The 21,027-nt window shown below is 39.0% G+C and overlaps 1 protein-coding gene across 6 annotated transcripts in view; it reads left to right on the top strand.

Moving 5' to 3' along the window:
- The window catches only part of LOC129037580 (general transcription factor IIH subunit 2), a 32,363-nt gene continuing 11,336 nt past the window's right edge, over positions 1–21,027 (top strand). Inside the window, exons 1-12 of one of the 6 annotated variants that reach the window (XM_054489884.2) lie at positions 1–71; positions 2,525–2,622; positions 4,967–5,054; positions 5,996–6,073; positions 6,449–6,485; positions 6,827–6,913; positions 7,587–7,637; positions 8,016–8,070; positions 12,365–12,470; positions 18,578–18,668; positions 18,887–18,974; positions 19,616–19,723. In XM_054489884.2, the coding sequence (XP_054345859.1) occupies positions 4,999–5,054; positions 5,996–6,073; positions 6,449–6,485; positions 6,827–6,913; positions 7,587–7,637; positions 8,016–8,070; positions 12,365–12,470; positions 18,578–18,668; positions 18,887–18,974; positions 19,616–19,723 (757 nt within the window). In that variant the 5' untranslated portion in view covers positions 1–71; positions 2,525–2,622; positions 4,967–4,998. Of the gene's footprint in view, positions 233–2,524; positions 2,623–4,966; positions 5,055–5,995; positions 6,074–6,448; positions 6,486–6,826; positions 6,914–7,586; positions 7,638–8,015; positions 8,071–12,364; positions 12,471–18,577; positions 18,669–18,886; positions 18,975–19,615; positions 19,724–21,027 lie in introns of all 6 variants that reach the window. The other 5 variants (XM_054489888.2, XM_054489887.2, XM_054489883.2 and 2 more) reach the window with 5 other exon arrangements.

Genomic DNA, 21,027 nt, shown 5'->3' on the forward strand with positions numbered 1-21,027 from the left:
AGGGTGCCCCTAAAGCGGCGGGGAGGAGTGTCGGGCGGAGTTTCCGGCTGAGAGTCCTGCTAGCGGGGCTGGTGAGTCCGCGTGTGGAAGTCTGTGAGGCGCAGAGGTGGGGCAGCCCGTCTGGCTAGCTAGGCGGCTGGGAGGGTTTTCGTGGCGGGGAATGAAGGCTGAATTGCCCTGCCTGGGCTCATAGGGAAGGAGGATGTGAAGGAGCTTGTGAAGGCAGAGGAAGGTAACTTTCGTCTGGGGAGCCGCAGAGTAGGGAGGGAAGCTGCAGGCCGTCCCTCCCTAAGTAAAAGCGCGACTTTTAGAAATGATGGTTCAGGGTTCGAGTGTGTGACCCGCTTGAGAAAGTGACCAACCTCTGAGCCTGAATCCCATACCTGAAAAACAAGGATAGTAATCACCCTTGCCAGTTTCACATAGCTTGGTAGGGTAAGGTGTGAAGAAAAGCTTCTTAAATTGGGATGTTTCGTGCTCTCATTTGTTTGCAGATAGCATTCCGAGCTCATGTAACGGGAATCACATGATTCCCGTTAGGCTTATGCTGAGGAATGTGGATTGTTTGGGGTTGGATTCCAGGAAACAGATCACTTAAATTTTTTTTTTTTGTTCGAGACGGAGTCTCGCCCTGTCGCCAGGCTGGAGTGCAGCGGCGCGATCTCGGCTCACTGCAACCTCCGCCTCCCGGGTTCAAGCGATTCTCCTTCCTCAGCCTCCCGAGTAGCTGGAACTACAGGCGCGTGCCACCACGCCCAGCTAATTTTTGTATTTTCAGTAGAGACGGGGTTTCACCATGTTGGCCATGATGGTCTTGATTTCTTGACCTCGTGATCCTCCCGCCTCTGCCTCCCACAGTGGTGGGATTACAGGTGTGAGCCACCCGCCCGGCCTCGCTGATATTTTTAAGAAAATGGACTGTTGGGAAGTGATAGGCCATTGGAGATCTTTACAAAGTCCATCTTCAGGATGCATGAATCCTTTAAACAGCATGCATGTTTACAATCAGACTTCCCATTGAACGTCTGCAGTTTTAGGGACCTTAATACCTCCTGTCCAGTCTCTGATTTTCCATTGCAGGCAGCTCTAATTAAGAAGTCCTTTTAGCCGGGCGTGGTGACTCATGCCTGTAATCCCAACACTTTGGAGGGCCGAGGTGGGCGGACCAGTTGTGGTCAGGAATTCGAGACCAGGCCTGGCCAACAGGCTGGTGAAACCCCGTCTCTACTAAAAATAAAAAAGTTAGCTTTGGTGGCGTGCGCCTTAATCTCAGCTATTTGGGAGACAGAAGAGGCAGTAGAATCGCTTGAACCCTGGAGGCGGAGGTTGTAGTGAGCCGAGATTGTGTCACTGCACTCCAAGCTTGGGCGACAGAGCAAGACTCTTGTCTCAGAAAAAAAAGGAAAAAAAAGAATTCCTTTGATATGATCAGCCAAAAGTCTCTCAGTTGCTATTTATTTTTATATTTGTAATATTTATTATATATTTATAATTATTTTATTTATTTTGAGATAGGGTCTCACTCTGTCACCCAGTCTGGAGTGCAGTAGTGAACATGACTCACTGTAGCCTCGGCTCTCCTGGGCTCAAGCCATCCTCCCACTTTTGCTTCCCAAGTAGCTGGGACTCAAGTACTCGCCACCTCGCCCAGCTAATTTTTTGATGTTTTGTAGAGACAAGGGTATTGCCCATGCTGATCTGAGCTCCTGAACTCAAGCGATCCTTTTGCCTTGGCCTCCCAAAGTCTGGGATTACAGGTTTGAGCCACTGTGCCCTCCCAATAATTTGAGTTTAAAAACGTTGAGAATGTTATGCGAGTTTTTCATTTTTGAAGTTCCCAATACGTAACAGAAAACAGGGAGGAGCAAAATGTTCAGTTTAGGCTGGGTGTGGTGACTCACGCCTGTAATCCCAGCACTTTGGGAGGCCGAGGTGAGTGGATCACCTGTGGTCAGGAGTTCGAGAACAGCCTGGCCACCATGGCAAAACCCCATTTCTACTAAAAACACAAAAATTAGCCAGGTGTGGTGGCGGGATCTTGTAATCCCAGCTACTCGGGAGGCTGAGGCAGGAGGATCACTTGAACCCGGAGGTGGAGATTGCAGTGAGCTGAGATCATGCCATTGCACTCCAGCCTGGGTGGTGAGTGAAACTCCGTCTTAAAACAAAAAACAAAGAAACAAAAATGTTCCATTTACAGGCAGATCACTTGAGGTCAGGAGTTCGAGATCAGCCTGGCAAGTCAGGCAAAACCCTGGCTCTACAAAAATACAAAACATGGCAAAACCCTGACTGTACTAAAAATACAAAAATTACCTGGGTGTGGTGGCACGTGCCTGCTATCCCAGCTCCTCGGGAGGCTGAGACAGGAGAATCACTTGAACCTGGGAGGTGGAGGTTGCAGTGAGCCACGAGGTGGTGGAGTTGGGAGGGAGATTGCATTGGGGAGGATGGAGGTGTGATGAGGACATTTATTTATGAATGAATGAATGAATGAATGACAGAGTCTTGCTCTCTCACCCAGGCTGGAGTGCAGTGGCATGACCTTGGCTCACTGCAGTGTCTACTTCCCAGGTTCAAGCGATTCTCCTGCCTCAGCCTCCCGAGTAGCTGGGATTACAGGTGTGCACCACCACGCCCTGCTAATGTTTGTATTTCTAGTAGAGACAGGATTTCACTATGTTGGCCAGCCTGGTCTTGAACTCCTGACCTGAAATGATCTGCTGGCCTCGGCCTCCCAAAGTGCTGGGATTACAGGCATGAGCCACCGTGCCCGTTTCTCTCTCTCTCTTTCTTTCTTTCCTTTCTTTTCTTTCTTTTTTGAGGCAGGGTCTCATTCTGTCGCCCAGGCTGGAGTGCAGTGACATGATCTCGGCTCACTGCAGCCTCCGTGCCTCCTGGGTTCAAGCAGTCCTGTCTCAGCCTCCCCAGTAGCTGGGATTACAGGCACCCGCCCCCACCAACCTCCTAGCTAATTTTCAAACTCCTGACCTCAAGTGATCACCTGCCTTAGTCTCCCAAAGTGCTGGAATTACAGGTGTGAGCCATCATACCCGGCCTGGGTTGTTTTGTTTTTTTTTTTTTTTTTTTTTTGAGACGGAGTCTTGCTCTGTCACCCAGGCTGGAGTGAAGTGGTGCGACCTTGGCTCACTGCAACTTCCGCCCTCCAGGTTCAAGCAATTCTCCTGCCTCAGCCTCCCTAGTAGCTGGGATTACAGGCACCTGCCTCCATGCCCAACTAATTTATGTATTTTTAGTAGAGACGGGTGTTGCCATGTTGGCCTGGCTGGTCTCGAACTCCTGACCTCAGGTGATCTGCACCTTGTCCTCTCAAAGTGCGGGGATTACAGGGATGGAGCCACCGCACCTGGCCCTGGCCTGTGTTTGCTTTGTTTTGTTTTGTTTTGTTTTCAACTTTTATTTTCAGGGAGTACGTGTGCATGTTCGTTACATGGATAAATTGCTTGTTGTTGAGGTTTGGTATACAAATGATCCCGTCACCCTGGTAGTAAACATAGTACCTGATAGGCAGTTTTTCAACCCTCACTCTCTCCCATCCTTTCCTGTCTAGTAGTCTCCAGTGTCTGTTGTTCTCATTGTTATGTCCATGTGTACTCAGTGTTTAGTTCCCACTCGTAAATGAGAACATGCCGTATTTGGTTTTCTGTTGCTGTTTTTTTTTTTAGGCCAGAGTGCAGTGGCACGATCTCGGCTCACTGCAACCTCTCTGCCTTCCAGGTTCAAGTGATTCACCTGCCTCAGCCTCCTGAGTAGATGGGATTACAGGTGCTTGCCACCACACCTGGCTAATTTTTTTCTATTTTTAGTAGAGACGGGGTTTCACTATGTTGGCCAGGCTGGTTTCGAACTCCTGACCTCAGGTGATCCACTTGCCTTGGCCTCCCAAGTGCTAGGATTACAGGCGTGAGCTACTGCGTTGGGCCTCTGTTTCTGTTAATTCAATGAGGATAATGGCCTCCAGCTGTATCCATGTTGCTGCAAAAGACAGGATTTCACTGTGGTTTTTTGTTGTTGTTTTTTTGGCTGCTAGTATTCCATGATATATTACGTACCACATTTTCTTTATCCAGTCCACCATTTATGAGCATCTAAGTTGATTAGATGTCTTTGCTATTTTGGATAGTGCTGTGATTAACATGAGTGCACGTGTGCTTTTGGTAGAATTATTTTCCTTTGGGTATATACCCAGTATTGGGATTGTTGGATCGACATACATATGTCCAATAAATATATGAAAAAATGTTCAACATCACTGATCATTAGAGAAATGCAAACCAAAACCACATTGTAAATCAAAACCACAAAACCATCTCACCACCAGTTAGAATGGATATTATTAAAAAGTCAAAAAATAACAGATGTTGGCAAGGTTGTGGAGAAAAGGGAATACTTATCCACTGTTGGTAGGAATGTAAATTAGTTCAGCCACTATGGAAAGCAATTTGGAGATGTCTCAAAGAACTATGTTTAATTTTATGTCCTTGTTTTTGAATTATGAGCTATAGCATTTACCCATTTATAAATAATAAATGTGATTTAAAAACTTTTGATTATGAGAAAATTGAGACATACACAAAGAGAGATAATACAGTGAATCATATGTCACTCAGCTATAGTAGTTCAACTATACCCATACTGACTCCTCACAGTTCTACAGTTTGTCATGTGACACATCTATAAAGCATTTTTGTTCTTTTACAAATCATAAAAAGATGCTTATTTTTATTGGTACCAAGTTTGTGTATAAATGTTCATATTATTTCTTGGAAATGAGAAATGGAGTTCTATGAAGATTTTTAAGATGATTATTGAGTAAAATGCAAAGAATAAGATGACCTGGCATTCGATTTTTTTTACTTTATATATGTGTCTAATTTTCAAATTTAATTGGATGAATTTTGTAACAAACATCTTTAGATAACTTACATTTTAATGGTTTTTACAGATTATTGAATAATAAAATACAGTTTTTAAAAAATGGATGAAGAACCTGAAAGAACTAAGCGATGGGAAGGAGGCTATGAAAGAACATGGTAAGGAGAGCATTATTGCCCTGTCTTTTCTTTTAGACAATGTGTTTTTTTTTCTTTACAACTTTATTAAAGTATATTTTACATATGTTAAAATTCACCCATCTCCAATGTACAATTCAGTGATGTTTTATTAATAATTTACTGAGCTGTGCAGCCATTATCATAAACCAGTTTTAGAACATTGTAACCACTCCAGTAAGATCCTTCACGTTCATTTACAAATAATTTAATTCTTAATTTAATTCCACCTGTAGGCAATCATTAGTCTACTTTTTGTCTCCAAATTTTAACCTTTTCTGGACATTTCACAAAAATGTGATCATATACAATCATGTGCCACATAATGATGTTTTGGTCAAAGACAGACTGCATATATGACAGTGGTCCCATAATATTATAATACTGTATTTTTACTGTACCTTTTCTATGTATGTTTATATATACAAATACTGACCATTGTGTTACAGTTGTCTAAGATATTCAGTATAGTAATATGCTGTACAGGTTTGTAACCTAGGCATGGGGTAGGCTATACCATCTAGGTTTGTGTAAGTATACCCTGTGATATTCACACAATAATGAAATTGCCTAACAATGCATTTCTCAGAATGTATCCCTGTCAGTAAGTGATGCATGACTATAATAGTTGGTCTGTTGTGGCTGGCTTTCACTTATTTTCAAGACTCATCCATGTTGCAGTGTGTATTAATACTTCATTCCTTTTTTATTGCTGAATAGTATTCCCATCTATGGTTATGCCACAGTATTGTTTATCCATTCACTAGTCTGTGGATATTTAGGTTCTTTACAGTTTTTGGCTGTTAGGAAAATGCAGCCATGAACACTTACATGCAAATCTTTGTGTGGACATATATTTTCATTTCATTTGGGGTAGTAATCATTTTAGCTTGTCTTTTCAAACAAATAATTATGACTTATAGGGAGATTCTTAAAGAAGATGAATCTGGATCACTTAAAGCTACAATAGAAGACATTCTATTCAAGGCAAAGAGAAAAAGGTATGTAACCTTCTTACGTATGTTAAAAAGGTAAAATATATTCATTTTAAGCGTTTCTATCTATAAACACTCCTCAGTACTTCATTTTAGCTGTGTTTCAGGGAAACTGACCTATTGCCTTCTGACTATGGGGAAAGAACTAGCCACCTACCCTTGCCTCAGCAGGAAATGGTCTTTAGAGACTATCTACAATACCTATAATTATGTGTTTTGTATTCCATAAGTTAATTATTGACTCCACTAAAAATGCACGTTATGACATTCTTAATCAGAATTAGAAAAAAAGAAAAAGCAGGTCAATTGGAGAGTTGTATTTTTTTTTTGTGGGGGGATAGTATATGGAATTCCATTAAAATGTTCATATAATTTTAACAGAGTATTTGAGCACCATGGACAAGTTCGACTTGGAATGGTATGTCATTATTTTTTCTTTTACTAGTACAGAACTAGTTTAGGTTAGAGAAACATTCTGTCTTGCTAGAAAAAACAATAGCAAAACAACAAAGTTTTTAAAAGAATACGTTAAAAATCTGTGCATAGAATATGTAATTATTAAATGCCATTTTTACTAGTCAAAATGGCACTTGAGGCTGGGCACAGTGGCTCATGCCTATAATCCCAGCACTTTGGGAGGCCAAGGTGGGAGGATTGCTTGAGCCCAGGAGTTTGAGACCAACCTGGGCAACAGAACGAGACCCAGTTTCTACAAAACAAAATAAGTACTTGAAATTGGCCCTTTCTTTTTTCTGGTAGATGCGCCACCTTTATGTGGTAGTAGATGGATCAAGAACAATGGAAGACCAAGATTTAAAGCCTAATAGACTGACGTGTACTTTAAAGGTAAAATTTAAATTTATACTAAATCATTTAAATTTGTACCAAAATCACTTAAACTTTTACTAAAAAAGTGGGGAAGAACACTGGATTCTAAAGGGTATTTTTAAAGAATGCAATATTTTTTATTTTTTGCCTTGTATTTTTAGTTAATGCTAATGATAGCTAAGTAGAAGTACTGCCAGGTCATTTAGGGAAATTTTAAACCAACATAGCTAATTATTTGTGTTTTTAATTTCTATCCTCCCACCCCACATCAGGATCTTGGTTTGTCAGTTTTCCCTTTTCTTTATTGAATCTTCATTCTCCTTTGACTTACTTAAATCTGTCTCCTCAGATTACAAATATGTTCATATTCCTAATTTATCAAAACCTATTCTCAATTCTGCTCGTTCTCCCATCTCTCTTCATTGGATCTTTTCCTCGTTGAAATTTTTTCTGATACATCCAAATGGTTTCATCTTTTAAAACCTAGCTCAAACCTATCTCATCAACCACCATTTCAAATTAAGGTTTTTACTGTTTAATATTTTTATTATTTAACATTTTTTGAAAATCTGTAAGTTTAAAAGTCATGAGAAGTGACGCTTGATAAACAGGTTTCACAAACATCAGTTGGACATGTTCTTTACGATTGTTATTTTGCCTTTATCTAGTATGTCTTTTTTTGTTTAAACAGTTGTTGGAATACTTCGTAGAGGAATATTTTGATCAAAATCCTATTAGTCAGGTACGTATATAGGTGATAAAATTCAGAATTAGATTCCTATTTTGCTTCCAAATGTAATTTATTTTTAAAAATTGGATGTGTATTTTGTGAATTACCCAAATTGTTTAACCAGTTTCCGGTATACTTAAAAATGAAAAGCGTAATAACTCTAAAAGTTAAACAATGTACAGTGAACTCATAGCTAAATTTATTTGCCGAAAACACCATGAGAAAAAGTTTCTCACCTGTTGCTTCTTTCTTTTGTAATTACTAGTTTATTTTAGCTATATAAATTATTTTTTTTTCTGCCCCAATATCATCTACAGGAATAGTTATATATATTCTTAATGGGAGGAAATAACTTGTTATATTAATAATAATTTTTGTTTTTATTTCAAGATTGGAATAATTGTAACTAAAAGTAAAAGAGCTGAAAAATTGACTGAACTCTCAGGTATGCATAAAATTACCTTTACATGACTCAAGGACTTTGCTTTATTTACCCAACCTCATAGCCCTGTTTATATGGCTGCTTAATAAGTAACATGAAGGGTGGTTCCTCTGTCTTCTCTAGGTGAAACAATTTAATAACATCTCCCCCACCATTATATTCTTAGGATACAAGGTTAACTATTCTAAATTGAGTTCTGCGTTCTGCATAGTGGTAAATAATACTACATTGAATATAAATGTTTTTATTTAAAAATCTATATGTGCTTATCCTGAAAAAATTTTTTTTCCCTTTTTTTTTTTTTTTTTTTTTTTTTGTGGAGATGGAGTCTTGCTCTGTCGCCAGGCTGGAGTGCAGTGGCGCGATTTCGGCTCACTGCAAAGTCTGCCTCACGGGTTCAAGTGATTCCCTGCCTCAGCCTCCTGAGTAGCTGGAACTACAGGCGCCCACCACCACGCCCTGCTAATTTTTTGTATTTTAGTAGATAAGGGGTTTCACCATGTTGGCCAGTATGGTCTCGATCTCTTGACCTTGTGATCAGCCCGCCTCAGCCTCTCAAAGTGCTGGGATTATAGGCTTGAGCCACTGCACCAGGCCTTATCCTGAAAATATTAAAATACAGTTATTGTAATGATTTATAAAATCCAGTTAATCTTAAAATTAAATTCTTAAAAAGTTAAGCATCTAATTTAAAAGGGAAAAAGTATAAAAATTAAACTGTAGCTATTGCTAATGAATCAATTTTTCTGCTTTCATGACATACCTAACTGAATTTTAGTTTCAAAACGTAGTAATGGCATTTTTTATTTGCTTTGGTATATATGCTGTTACAAATTTGCATCACTGATTCTATTTTATTTTCTGTGAAATACACTTTCCCTTAAATCTGGTTTTCAACCTTTTATCCTTGCCAACACACATAAGGAAATGACATACTTTCTTCATTAGTAGTTTTTCATTAAATGACATACTTTCTTCATTAGTAGTTTTTCATTAAATGCAGTGAGGAGTGAAATGTACATTGGCCTGGAGTGATCCAAGAAACTAAGTTGTGAGTAACCAAAAGAATGTCACACTAGCTTAAGTGCAGAAGGAAAATTTTTGGCTATGTTCAAAGGTGGGCCAATTCCATATATAGTTGCTGCATATGTTGGGGTCCTGGCTTTGTCTGGCTTCATTCTCTGATAGATTTTCTGGAAGTTGAAAAGATGTCTCTTAATTGTGCCAGTCTACATTGTATCTGTAGCCTATAGCTTCAGCACACGTCTAGGGAGAACTCTGATTGGCCTGACTTAACAATCTGCCCATCTATGAACAAAGTGGCCAGGGAATGAAGTATTTTGTTTGTAGGCTTCGATTGCCTGCCGTTGCCCAGAGCAGGATAGAAGTAGGGTCAGCACCACATGAACTAAGCAGGATTATTATATAGTGGAAGAAGGATGGTTCCTCCAAGGTAGGGATATAAGGTCAATATTTTCCTCTCACTTTACCCACCCCGAATTACCAGCAGTTTTCTATTTCTTCTTTTCTTTTTGTTTTATTTTTTATTTTTTTTGAGGAGTCTCTCACTCTGTCGCCCAGGTGGTGCTGTCTTGGCTCACTGCAACCTCCGCCTCCCGGGTTCAAGTGATTCTGCTGCCTCCCCGTCCCGAGTAGCTGGGATCACAGGTGTGCGCTGCCACGCCTGGCTAATTTTTTTATTTTTAGTAGAGACGGGATTTCACCATGCTGACCAGGCTGATCTTGAACTCCTGACCTCAGGTGATCCACCCACCTCAGCCTCCCAAAGTGCTGGGATTACAGGCGTCAGCCACCATGCCCGGCCCCAGCAGTTTTCTATGGATGTTAGTGAAGTCATGTATAAAGATGAAAAATACTCTGGAGATTCTGACAGGCCTCTTGAAGCCACCTTTTTTTTCCTCCAATCAGACCACTGCTGTAAACCACACTGACACTATTTTGGTATGTTTTTTCCTATACCCATAACACAGTGGGAGATTAAAAATAATTTTGTAGGGTAGGAAGAGAAGTGGATAGAGAGCCAGGAGATCTAGGTTTGGGTGCTGCTGGTCCTGCAGTTAAGTAGGCATATGTCTTTGGGCAAGTCATTTCACTTGTTTAGATTAATTTTCTCACTTATGAAGAGAGGGATTTGGACTGCTTAGTGAGGTACTTTTCATCTCTAAAATTTATGAATCTAAAATACTTGCAGTAAATATTAAATATTACAAATGGTTAATTTTTTAAAACTTAGATGAGTAAAAACTCAAGGGAGCTCCAAGTTGATGAATAGACAAAGAAGACATGATTCACACAGAAAAAAAAAACCCAGAAATTAACTAAGGGAAACTAGTAATCCAAAAAAACTCCACCGAATTCCATAACATTTTATTTTTTAATATATTTTTAATGAGCAAAATTAAGTTTCAAAAGCAATATGTTGCTTGTGGAACCACAGAGAAACTTGTTATTTATAGTGCTGATAGTCTTACAAATTAGTTCAATATTTTTTAGAAAAGCATAAAAATTTTTCCTGAAATTATATTTAGGGAATGTTCTGGAAGGAGAATGATGACTCTACAAAGATACTCTTTGTAACATTATGTATAATAGTGACAGATTAAAAATGAAATGTTTAATAGTATACTTTGATGGATTATATTTTATGACAAAATCAATTTAATGATACTTAGGTTATTGATTGATACGAAGACAGTGCTGAAATGGAAAATGTTTATGGAATACGATATTTCATTGAAACTCAGATTCCATCAATTACAAGATACTTTTATAAGCCATTAAGAAGGAAAAGTCCTAGTAGTTAAACTTTGACACAGTATCAAATGATATATGAGTTGGCTATACTAACTTCTTGGTAATTTGACATGTCTGTCACTTTGGGGGCCGGGCGTGGTGGCTTACACCTGTACTCCCAGCACTTTGAGAGGCTGAGACGGGAGGATTGCTTGAATCCAGGAGTTCAGGACTAGCCTGGACAACATGGTGAAACCCTGTCTCTACCAAAAATATACAAAAAAATTTAGCCAACTGTGGTGCTGGGCCCTTGTAGTCCCAGCTACTTGGGAGGTTGAGGTGGGAGGATGGTTTGAGCCTGGGAGGTGGAGGTTGCATTGAGCTGAGACTGCCCCATTGCACTCCAGCCTGGCAACAGATATATATATATATAATCTAACTATAAATAATATAAAAAATTTTTATATTAAAAAGAAAAGGATTTGGCAGCTTCTCCCCCCTTCATTTGAATTGCTTGGCATAAGATAGACAATCTTTTCAGATGCTATTTGGTAAGAGAAGATAACACAGCTTTGTCTATTTGTGGGAATATTCCTTTCTTAGGTCTTGTAAAGCTCTTGATTTCTTCCCTCAAGAAAAATACGGAATTGCATGCATTCTTCCATCAATATTTGATTCATTATAATAAATTTATGCCTCACTGCTGTGTTCCACACCTTTCTACATAAAAATATAGCCTTTTGTATTAACAGCATTTCTAAAAACATTTTATTGTTTGTTTTTTGAGATGGAGTTTCACTGTTGTTGCCCAGGCTGGAGTGCAGTGGTGCAATCTTAGCTCACTGCAACCTCCACCCTCCGGGTTCAAGTGATTCTTGTGCCTCAGCCTCCCTAGTGGCTGGGATTAGAGGTGTGTGCCACCATACCCAGCTAATTTTTGCATTTTTAGTACAGATGGGATTTATACCATGTTGGCCAGGTGCGTCTTGAACTCCTGACCTCAGGTTATCTGCCTGCCGTGGCCTCCCAGAATGCTGGGATTACAGGCATGAGCCACCATGCCTGGCCTTAAAAACATTTTAAATGGCAGTTAAACTCACCATGAAGAGGACAATGTACATAATGCAATTGAAGCAACAACATATGAAGACCTATGTGTAGGTTCACATATGAGCAGGCAAAGACTATGTTACAAGTGCTGCTGGCTACCAGTGATTATTAAACACATGCTGATTTGAGAGATGTTAAAATGTGAAAATGTATTGGTCTTAAAAATGATGACATATGGAAATATTAAGAGTAAAAAAATGCACTGTAGGTTAGCATTATTTTAAAATATGTATGCTAGTCTATAAGGAGATTATTTGTAATCTGTTTTTCAGTATGAAGTGAGACTGTTTACAAAATATTGCAGATAAAATTCCAACAGAAATATAAATTGAAAGGATTCTGTTGTTCAACATCACAGATATGTAAATTTTGAGAGAAACATAAACGTTTTTAATATATAGGACTTTATTTAAAGATCTTATTTCTATTTTAGGAAACCCAAGAAAACATATAACGTCTTTGAAGAAAGCTGTGGATATGACCTGCCATGGAGAGCCATCTCTTTATAATTCCCTAAGCATGGCTATGCAAACTCTAAAGTTAGTATTATATATTATGTATAACTGAATTAGAAGTTTTTTAAATGAGTTAAGTTGAAGTGATATGTTAATATGGGGCCCATAAACCCAGCTATAACAAAATTGTTAAGTACGAAAATTATGTACTGTCATTTATGATGTTTAGTGTGGTGTTGGTTAGTAATTTTTATTTTACATTTTAGTAAGATATTGTTAAAGGTTTTATAAAAATATAATTTAAAACTGTCGGCAATATCAATGGTACAAAAATATGTTGATGAAAAAATATTTTATTAAAATGAGATTTAATGTAGTATAATAATTGTAAGTTGGGTGTACCTTTATTAACATTTATTAATTTATTTTGAAAGTAATGGCCAAAACCACAATTCCTTTTGCACCAACCTCATATATCTGTAAATTAATAGATATGGCAAGTTCAGCTATATGGAATAGAGCTAAGACCCCAAAGGAAATACTTGGTATAGTTAAAGCCATAAAGCTTTTTTATATATATATATATATATATATATATATATATATATATATTTTTTTTTTTTTTTTCCAAGACAGAGTCTTGCTCTGTCACCCAGGCTGGAGTGCAGTGCCGTGATCTCAGCTCACTACAACCTCCACCTTCTGGGTTCAAGTGATTCTTGTGCCTCAGCCTCCCTAGTAGCTGGGATTACAGGTGTGTGCCACCATGCCCAGCCAATTTTTGTATTTTTAGTACAGATGGGGTTTCACCATGTTAGCCAGGCTGGTCTTGAACTCTTGGCCTCAAGCGATCCGCCCACTTCAGCCTCCCTAAAGCTTATATATTTTATCTCTGGATAGTCTGCCCTGGCTCAGACTTATACCTTTACATAATAGATATTTTTCTAGTTTTGAATGGATGAGAAGGAGGCAACACATGTAATAGAGGTAAGTACAGTAGCAGGGTCTACCAGTGAGACCTGAGAGGATAACAATGAAAATATAAGCAGGAAAGCTATAACTAACTGATAAAATTGCTGCAGAAAGCATAAAAACGTCTATTTAGTATAGGTGAAAACTGGTCACCACAACTTAAAACTCTACAAGCTATCATTTTAATTAAATGGTATACAAGATTAATGTTCATGATTATTATGACTGAATTACTATGAAGTTAAATTACAGTAATCCCCCCTTATCTGTGGTTTCACTTTCCAGTTTTAGTTACTCTTGGTCTGAAAAATATTAAATTGAAAACTTCAGTAATAAATAATTCATAAGATTTAAGTTGTGTGCAATTCTGGGTAGCGTGATGAAATCCATACCTTCCCTCTCTGTCCTGCCCAGGACGTGAATCATCCCTTGGTCTGTAGATCCTCACAGTATATGCTGCCCACCCATGTAATGGCCTAAGTCATCAGATTAACTGTTGTTATTGACTGTCAAAAGTGTTGCAGTGTTTGTGTTATTTTACTTAATAATGACCCCAAAGTGCAGGAGTAGTGATGCCGGCACATTGTTATAATTGTTCTATTATTAGTTATTGTTGTTAATCTCTTATTGTGCCTAATTTATACATTATTGATCATAGGTGTGTATGTAAGGCACACCTCATTTTGTTGCACTTTTATTGCACTTTTCAGATAACTTTTTTTTTTTTTTACAAACTGACAGTTTATGGCAACTCTGTGTTGAGCAAGTCTGTTGGTGCCATTTTTTTTTAACAGCATGCGCTCACTTCATGCCTCTATATCACACTTTGGTAGTTCTTGCAATATTTCAAGCTTTGTAAATTATTGTTATATCTGTTATGGTGACCTGTGATCAGTGATCTTTGATGTTACTATTGTAATTATTTTAGGGCATCACAAACTGGGCCCATATAAGACAACAGACTTAATTGATAAGTGTTATGTGTGTTCTGACTGCTCCACCAACTGGCTGTTTTCCAGTCTCTCTCCCTCTGTTTGGCACCCCCATCTCCTAAGACACAAAAATATTCAAATTACACCAATAATAACCCTCCAGTGGTCTCTGAGTGTTCAAGAGAAAGGAGGAGTCACGTATCTCACTTTAAATCAAAAGCTAGAAATGATTGAGCTTAGTGAGGAAGGCATGTCAAAATGCAAGGCTGGCTGAAGGCTAGGTCTCTTGTGCTAAACACTTAGTCAAATTGTGAATGCAAAGGTAAAGTTCTTGAAGGAAATTAAAAATGCTGGGCTGGGCGTGGTGGCTCTTACCTGTAACTGCAACACTTTGGGAGGCTAAGATGGGAGGATCACCTGAGGCCGTGAGTTTGAGACTAGCCCTGGTAACATAGCAAGACCCCCATCTCTACCAAAAAAAAAAAAAATTAGCCAGGCACAGTGGTGAGCACCTGTAGTCCCTAACTTCTCAGGAGGCTGAGGCAGGAGGATTGAGCCCAGTAGTTTGAGGCTGCAGTGAGCTATGACTGTGCTACTGTACTCCAGCTTGTATGATAGAGCAAGATCCTGTCTCAAAAAAAGAAAAAAATAATGGAAATTCAAAGTGCTGCTTCAGTGGATACATGAATGATAAGAAAGTGAAACAGCTTTATTGCTGATATGGAGAAAGTTTTAATGGTCTAGATAGAAGATTAAAGTAGCCACAACAGTCCATTAAGTCAAATCCTAATCCAAAGCAAGGCTCTAATTCTCTTCAATTCTATGAAGGCTGAGAGCAGTGAGGAAGGTGCAGAAGACAAGTTTGAAGCTAACAGAGCTGAGCTCATGAGGTTAATGAAAGAAGCCATATCCAAAACATAAAATTGCAAGAGGGGCTGGGCGTGGTGTCTCAACGCCTGTAATCCCAGCACTTTGGGAGGCTGAGGTGGGTGGATCATGAGGTCAGGAGTTCAAGACCAGTCTGGCCAACATAGTGAAACCCTGTCTGTACTAAAAATACAAAAAATTAGCCAGGTGTGGTGGTGTGTGCCTATAATCCCAGCTACTCGGGAGGCTGAGGCAGGAGAATCACATGAACCCAGGAGGCAGAGGTTGCAGTGAGCCAAGATCGCGCCATTGCACTTTAGCCCAGGCGACACTGTGAGACTCCGTCTCAGGAAAAAAAAAAAAAAAAAGTGCAAGAGGAAGCAGCAAGTGCTGATGTAGAAGCTGCAGCAAGTTATCCAGAAGATCTAGCTAAAATAATTGATGAAGGTGACTACACTAAATATCAAATTTTCTTTTCTTTTTTGTTTTTGAGACAGGGTTTTGCTCTGTCACCCAGGTTAAAGTGCAGTGGTACAATCATAGATCACTGCAGCCTCAAACTCCCAGGCTCAAGCTATTCTCCCAGCCCCCCAAGTAGCAGGGACTGCAGGCATGTGCCACCACGCCCAGCTAATTGTTGTTGTTGTTGTTGTTGTTGTTGTAGAGGTAGGGTTTTGCCACATTGCCCAGCTGGTCTTGAACTCCTGGGCTCAAGCAGTCCTCCTGCCTCTGCCTCCCAAAGTGCTGGGATTACAAGTGTGAGCCACTGCACCTGGCCTCATATTTTCAAGGTAGATGAAACAGCCCTCTGTTGGAAGAAGATGCCATCTAGGATTTTCATAGCTAGAAGAAGTGAATGCCTGGTTTCAGAGCTTCATGGTATAGGCTTCCTCTCTTGTTAGGGGCTAATACAGCTGGTGACTTGATGTTGGCACCAATGTTTCTTAGCATTCTGAAAATCCTAGAGTCCTTAAAAATTATGCTAAATCTATTCAGTCTGTGCTCTGCAAATGGAATAACAAAGCCTGGTTAACAGCACATATGTTTACAGCATGGGCTTACTGAATATTTTAAGCCCATTGTTGAGATATATCTCAGAAAAAAGATTTATTTCAAATTATTATTGCTCACTGACAATGCACCCAGTCACTCAAGAGCTCTAATTGAGATGTACAAGGAGATTAATGTTATTTTCATGTCTACTAACATAGCACTCATTCTGCAACCCTTGGATAAAGGAATACTTTGAACTTTCACATCTTGATTATTTAAGAAATACATATCATAAGGCTGTGACTGCCATAGATGGATCTGAGCAAAGTACATTGAAAACCTTCTGGAAAGAATTCACCATTCTAAATGCCATTCATAGAAGGAGGTCAAAATATCTACACTGGCTGGGCATGGTGGCTCATGCCTGTAATCCCAGCACATTGGGAGGCCGAGGCAGGTGGATCACTTGAGGTCAGGAGTTCAAGACTAGTCTAGCTAACATGGTGAAACCCCGTCCTCACTAAAAATACAAAAATTATCTGGACATGGTGGCGCATGCCTGTAATCCCAGCTACTGGGGAGGCTAAGGCAGGAGAATTGCTTGAACCCAGGAGGCAGAGGTTGCAGTGAGCCGAGATCACACCACTGCACTCCAGCCTGGGTGGCAGAGCAAGAATCAGTCTCAAAAAAAAAAAAATATCCCATAAACTTAGTTGATAAAGCATCAGTGGGGTTTCAAAGGAATGACTCCCATTTTGAAAGAGGTACTACTATGAATAAAATGCTACCAAATAGCATTTGCATTCCTTTCATGAAAGGAAGAAGTTGACCCATGAAGCAAACTACTTTGTCTTATTTTAAGAAATTGCCATAGCCACCTCACCCTTCAGAAAGCACCTCTCTGATCAGTCAGCAGCCATCGATATCAAGGCAAGACTCTCCATCAACAAAAAGATATTATTCACTGACAGCTCAGTCGATTTTTAGCAATAAAGTATTTTTCATAAAGATGTGTACATTTTTTTTTAGATATAATGCTGTTGCATACTTATTAGACTACAGTATGGTATAAACAGAACTTTTCTTTTTATTTATTTATTTATTTTTGAGACGGAGTCTCGCTCTGTCGCCCAGGCTGGAGTGCAGTGACGCGATCTCGGCTCACTGTAAGCTCCGCCTCCCGGGTTCACACCATTGTCCTGCCTCAGCCTCCCGAGCAGCTGGGACTACAGTCGCCTGCCACCATGCCCAGCTAATTTTTTTGTATTTTTAGTAGAGATGGGGTTTCACCATGTTAGCCAGGATGGTCTCAATCTCCTGACCTCGTGATCCGCCCACTTCAGCCTCCCAAAGTGCTGGGAATACAGGCATGAGCCACCACCCCCGGCTGTAAACAGAACTTTTATATACACTAGGAACCCTGAAAGTTCATGTGACTTGCTTTATTGCAAATATTTATTGTGATATTTGCTTTATTGCTGTGGTCTGGAACCAACCCTGCAGTATCTCCAAGGTATGCGTATATAGGGAAAAACATGGTATAATCAGCCCTCCAAATCCTGGGTTCTGCTTCTGTGAATTTGATCAACCACACATCAAAAATATTTGGAAAAAATTGTACCTGTACTGAACAAATAGACATTTTTTCTTGTCATTATCCCCTAAATAATAGAGGATAACAATTATTTACATAGTATACATTGTATTAGGTATTATCAATAATCTAGAGACGACAAAATATATGGGAGGATGTGCATAGGTTATATGCAAATACTACACCATTTTGTATCTGGGACTTGAACATCTGCAGATTTTGGTATCCATAGGAGGGCCTGAAGTCAATCCCCCAAGGATACCGAAGGACGACTATATATATGGGGTTCAGTACTATCCTTGATTTCAGGTATCCACTGGGGGTCTTGGAATGTATCCTCTGCAGATAAGAGGGGACTACTATATAGTCTTTGAGAAAGAATTGTGTGCTACTATTTTGAAGCCACGTCTATACACTTTAAAGCTGATCCATATGATATTGCCACATTTTAGTTTAAAGTTTATCCATATATTGTTGTATTTTTTATTCTATACTTTAGACTTTGTATGAAACAAACCTACTAGAATGTAAGTTTAATGATGTCGGGAACATTGTCAGTCTTGTTTATCACTCTATACCCAGAACTTGAGAGTACTCAGTAAATATTTATTAAATGAATCAATTAACAATTTTTTGAAGTGCGTAGCTCATTTTAGAAAAATTTACATTAAAGTGTTTAAAATATACTCACAACCTTTTCTTGCATTGTTGAAACAAATGAGGTATTCTATAGTCTAAATGTGTAATCCTATGTTTACTATTCTTTCTGGGTAAATTTTTTGGTAGTATAATTTGTTGTACCTAATTGGAGTGTATTTTATCTTTCTTTTAAGACACATGCCTGGACATACAAGTCGAGAAGTACTAATCATCTTTAGCAGCCTTACAACTTGCGATCCATCTAATATTTATGATCTAATCAAGGTAGACCAAAAAATCAAAACCAAAGTTACAACTGTAAAGAGAATTCTGTAGCAAATTTATTTTTATATATATATATTTTTGTATGTGTGATTCATCTTTGTGGTAGATGTAGTGAATTTATTACTAGTTTTCAGAGCATTCTTTATTTTTCAAATACATTAAATCTTAAATGTTTTTCTTCTTTCCTAAAACTATCTATCTACTTGGATTTTATGAAGACCCTAAAGGCAGCTAAAATTAGAGTATCTGTTATTGGATTGTCTGCAGAAGTTCGCGTTTGCACTGTACTTGCTCGTGAAACTGGTGGTATATATATAATTTATTTAATATTTGCTCATAATTACTGTGTAGGAAATAATTTATGAATTAAATTAGGATGTTTTAATCTGGTCTGAGCTACTAAACTTAAAGTAGTCTAAAATATGGGCGGTCATCTTAAATATATCATTGATTCCATAAGAAATCATCTCAAAATGCAAAGAGTTTTCAGTACTTATGTCAGTATTTAGAGGAAGTATTATAACTCTTGGAAAGCTGGAAATTTTACTGTATGTAATTCTTTATAAACATTTTATAACTTGTCTTTAATTAAATTCTAATTACAGTCCAGGCATGATGGCTCATGCCTGTAATCCCAACATTTTGGTAGGCCAAGGCAGGAGAATCACTTGAGGCCAGAAGTTTGAGATCAGTCTGGTTAACATAGTGAGACCTGTCTCTATTTATATGTTAAAATAATAATAATAATAATAATTGTAATTACAGTTATTCCTAGAGAAGTTGATTTAGATATATTATTTAAATAAGGTTTTAAAAGTGATAATTTAGCTAAAATCATTATTTTGAAAATGTACATTTTCAGATGATAAAACTTTTACAGAATTACATAGAACGTATAGTTCGTTATGTCTATGAAGCTGTTTTTTTTCCCCTTTTCATCTTGGTAGGCACATACCATGTTATTTTAGATGAAAGCCATTACAAAGAGTTGCTCACACATCATGTTAGTCCTCCTCCTGCTAGCTCAAGTTCTGAATGCTCACTTATTCGTATGGGTAAGTGTTCTTAATGTTTTTAAAAAATACATATCTAGGCTATTTTCATTTGCACAAGTTATTGTAATATTTAAGAATTTTTAAAGAAAAAATATGCTTGTTGAAGCAATTTTGGAAAGTACAGAGAAGTGGAAAAAAAAAATTAAAACTACCAGTAGTCCTGTCACCCAGAAAATACTGTTGGCTTTCTTTATTTTTAAGGCTAGAAAGGTACAAACTGTGTTTATAGAAAAATACTTATATTAAGCCGGGCTCAGTGGCTCACGCCTGTAATCCCAGCACTTTGGGAGGCCAAGGTGGGCGGATCTTGAGGTCAGGAGATCGAGACCATCCTGGCTAACACGGTGAAACCCCATCTCTACTAAAAATACAAAAAATTAGCCTGGTGTGGTGGCAGGCGCCTGTAATCCCAGCTCCTCGGGAGGCTGAGGCAGCAGAATGGCGTGAACCTGGGAGGCAGAGCTGGCAATGAGCCGAGATCGCTCCACTGCACTCTAGCCTGGGAGACAGAGCAAGACTCTGTCTCAAAAAAGAAAAAAAAGAAAAATACTTACATTCAGAAATTTTTAAAATCAGCTACAAAGGCCGGGCGTGGTGGCTTATGCCTGTAATCCCAGCACTTTGGGAGGCCGCGGCTAGCAGATCACCTGAGGTCAGGAGTTTGAGACCACCCTAGCCAACATGGCGAAACCCTGTCTCTACTAAAAATTACAAAAAAATGGCTGGGCATGGTGGCAGACGTCTGTAATCCCAGCTACTCAGGAGGTTGAGGCAGAAGAATCGCCTGAACTCGGGAAGCGGAGGTTGCCATGAGCTGAGATTGCGCCACTGCACTCCAGTCTGGGTGACAGAGCAAGACTCTGTCTCAAAAAAATAAAAATAAAAATAAAATAAGCTACAAAATTCTCTGTACTGTATGATCAAAGCTGTGTAATATAAACTGTGCAAAGACAAAGCTTGCAGGGAAGTACACCAAATTGCTCAAAGGAGGGGAAATTATTGGTTTTGGATCACTTTTTTTTTTTTTTTTTTTTCTTTTTTTTGAGACGGAGTCTCATTCTGTTGCCTAGCCTGGAGTGCAATGGCGCGATCTCAGCTCACTGCAACCTCCGCTTCCCGGGTTCAAGCAATTCTCCTGCCTCAGCCTCCCGAGTAGCTGGGATGACAGGCGGGCACCATCACGCCCAGCTAATTTTTGTATTTTTAGTAGAGACGGGGTTTCACCATGTTGGCCAGGCTTGTCTTGAACATCTGACCTCATGATCCGCCCGCCTCGGCCTCCCAAAGTGCTGGGATTACAGGCT

This window comes from Pongo pygmaeus, chromosome 4, assembly GCF_028885625.2.
Source record: "Pongo pygmaeus isolate AG05252 chromosome 4, NHGRI_mPonPyg2-v2.0_pri, whole genome shotgun sequence".
NCBI lineage: Eukaryota > Metazoa > Chordata > Mammalia > Primates > Hominidae > Pongo > Pongo pygmaeus.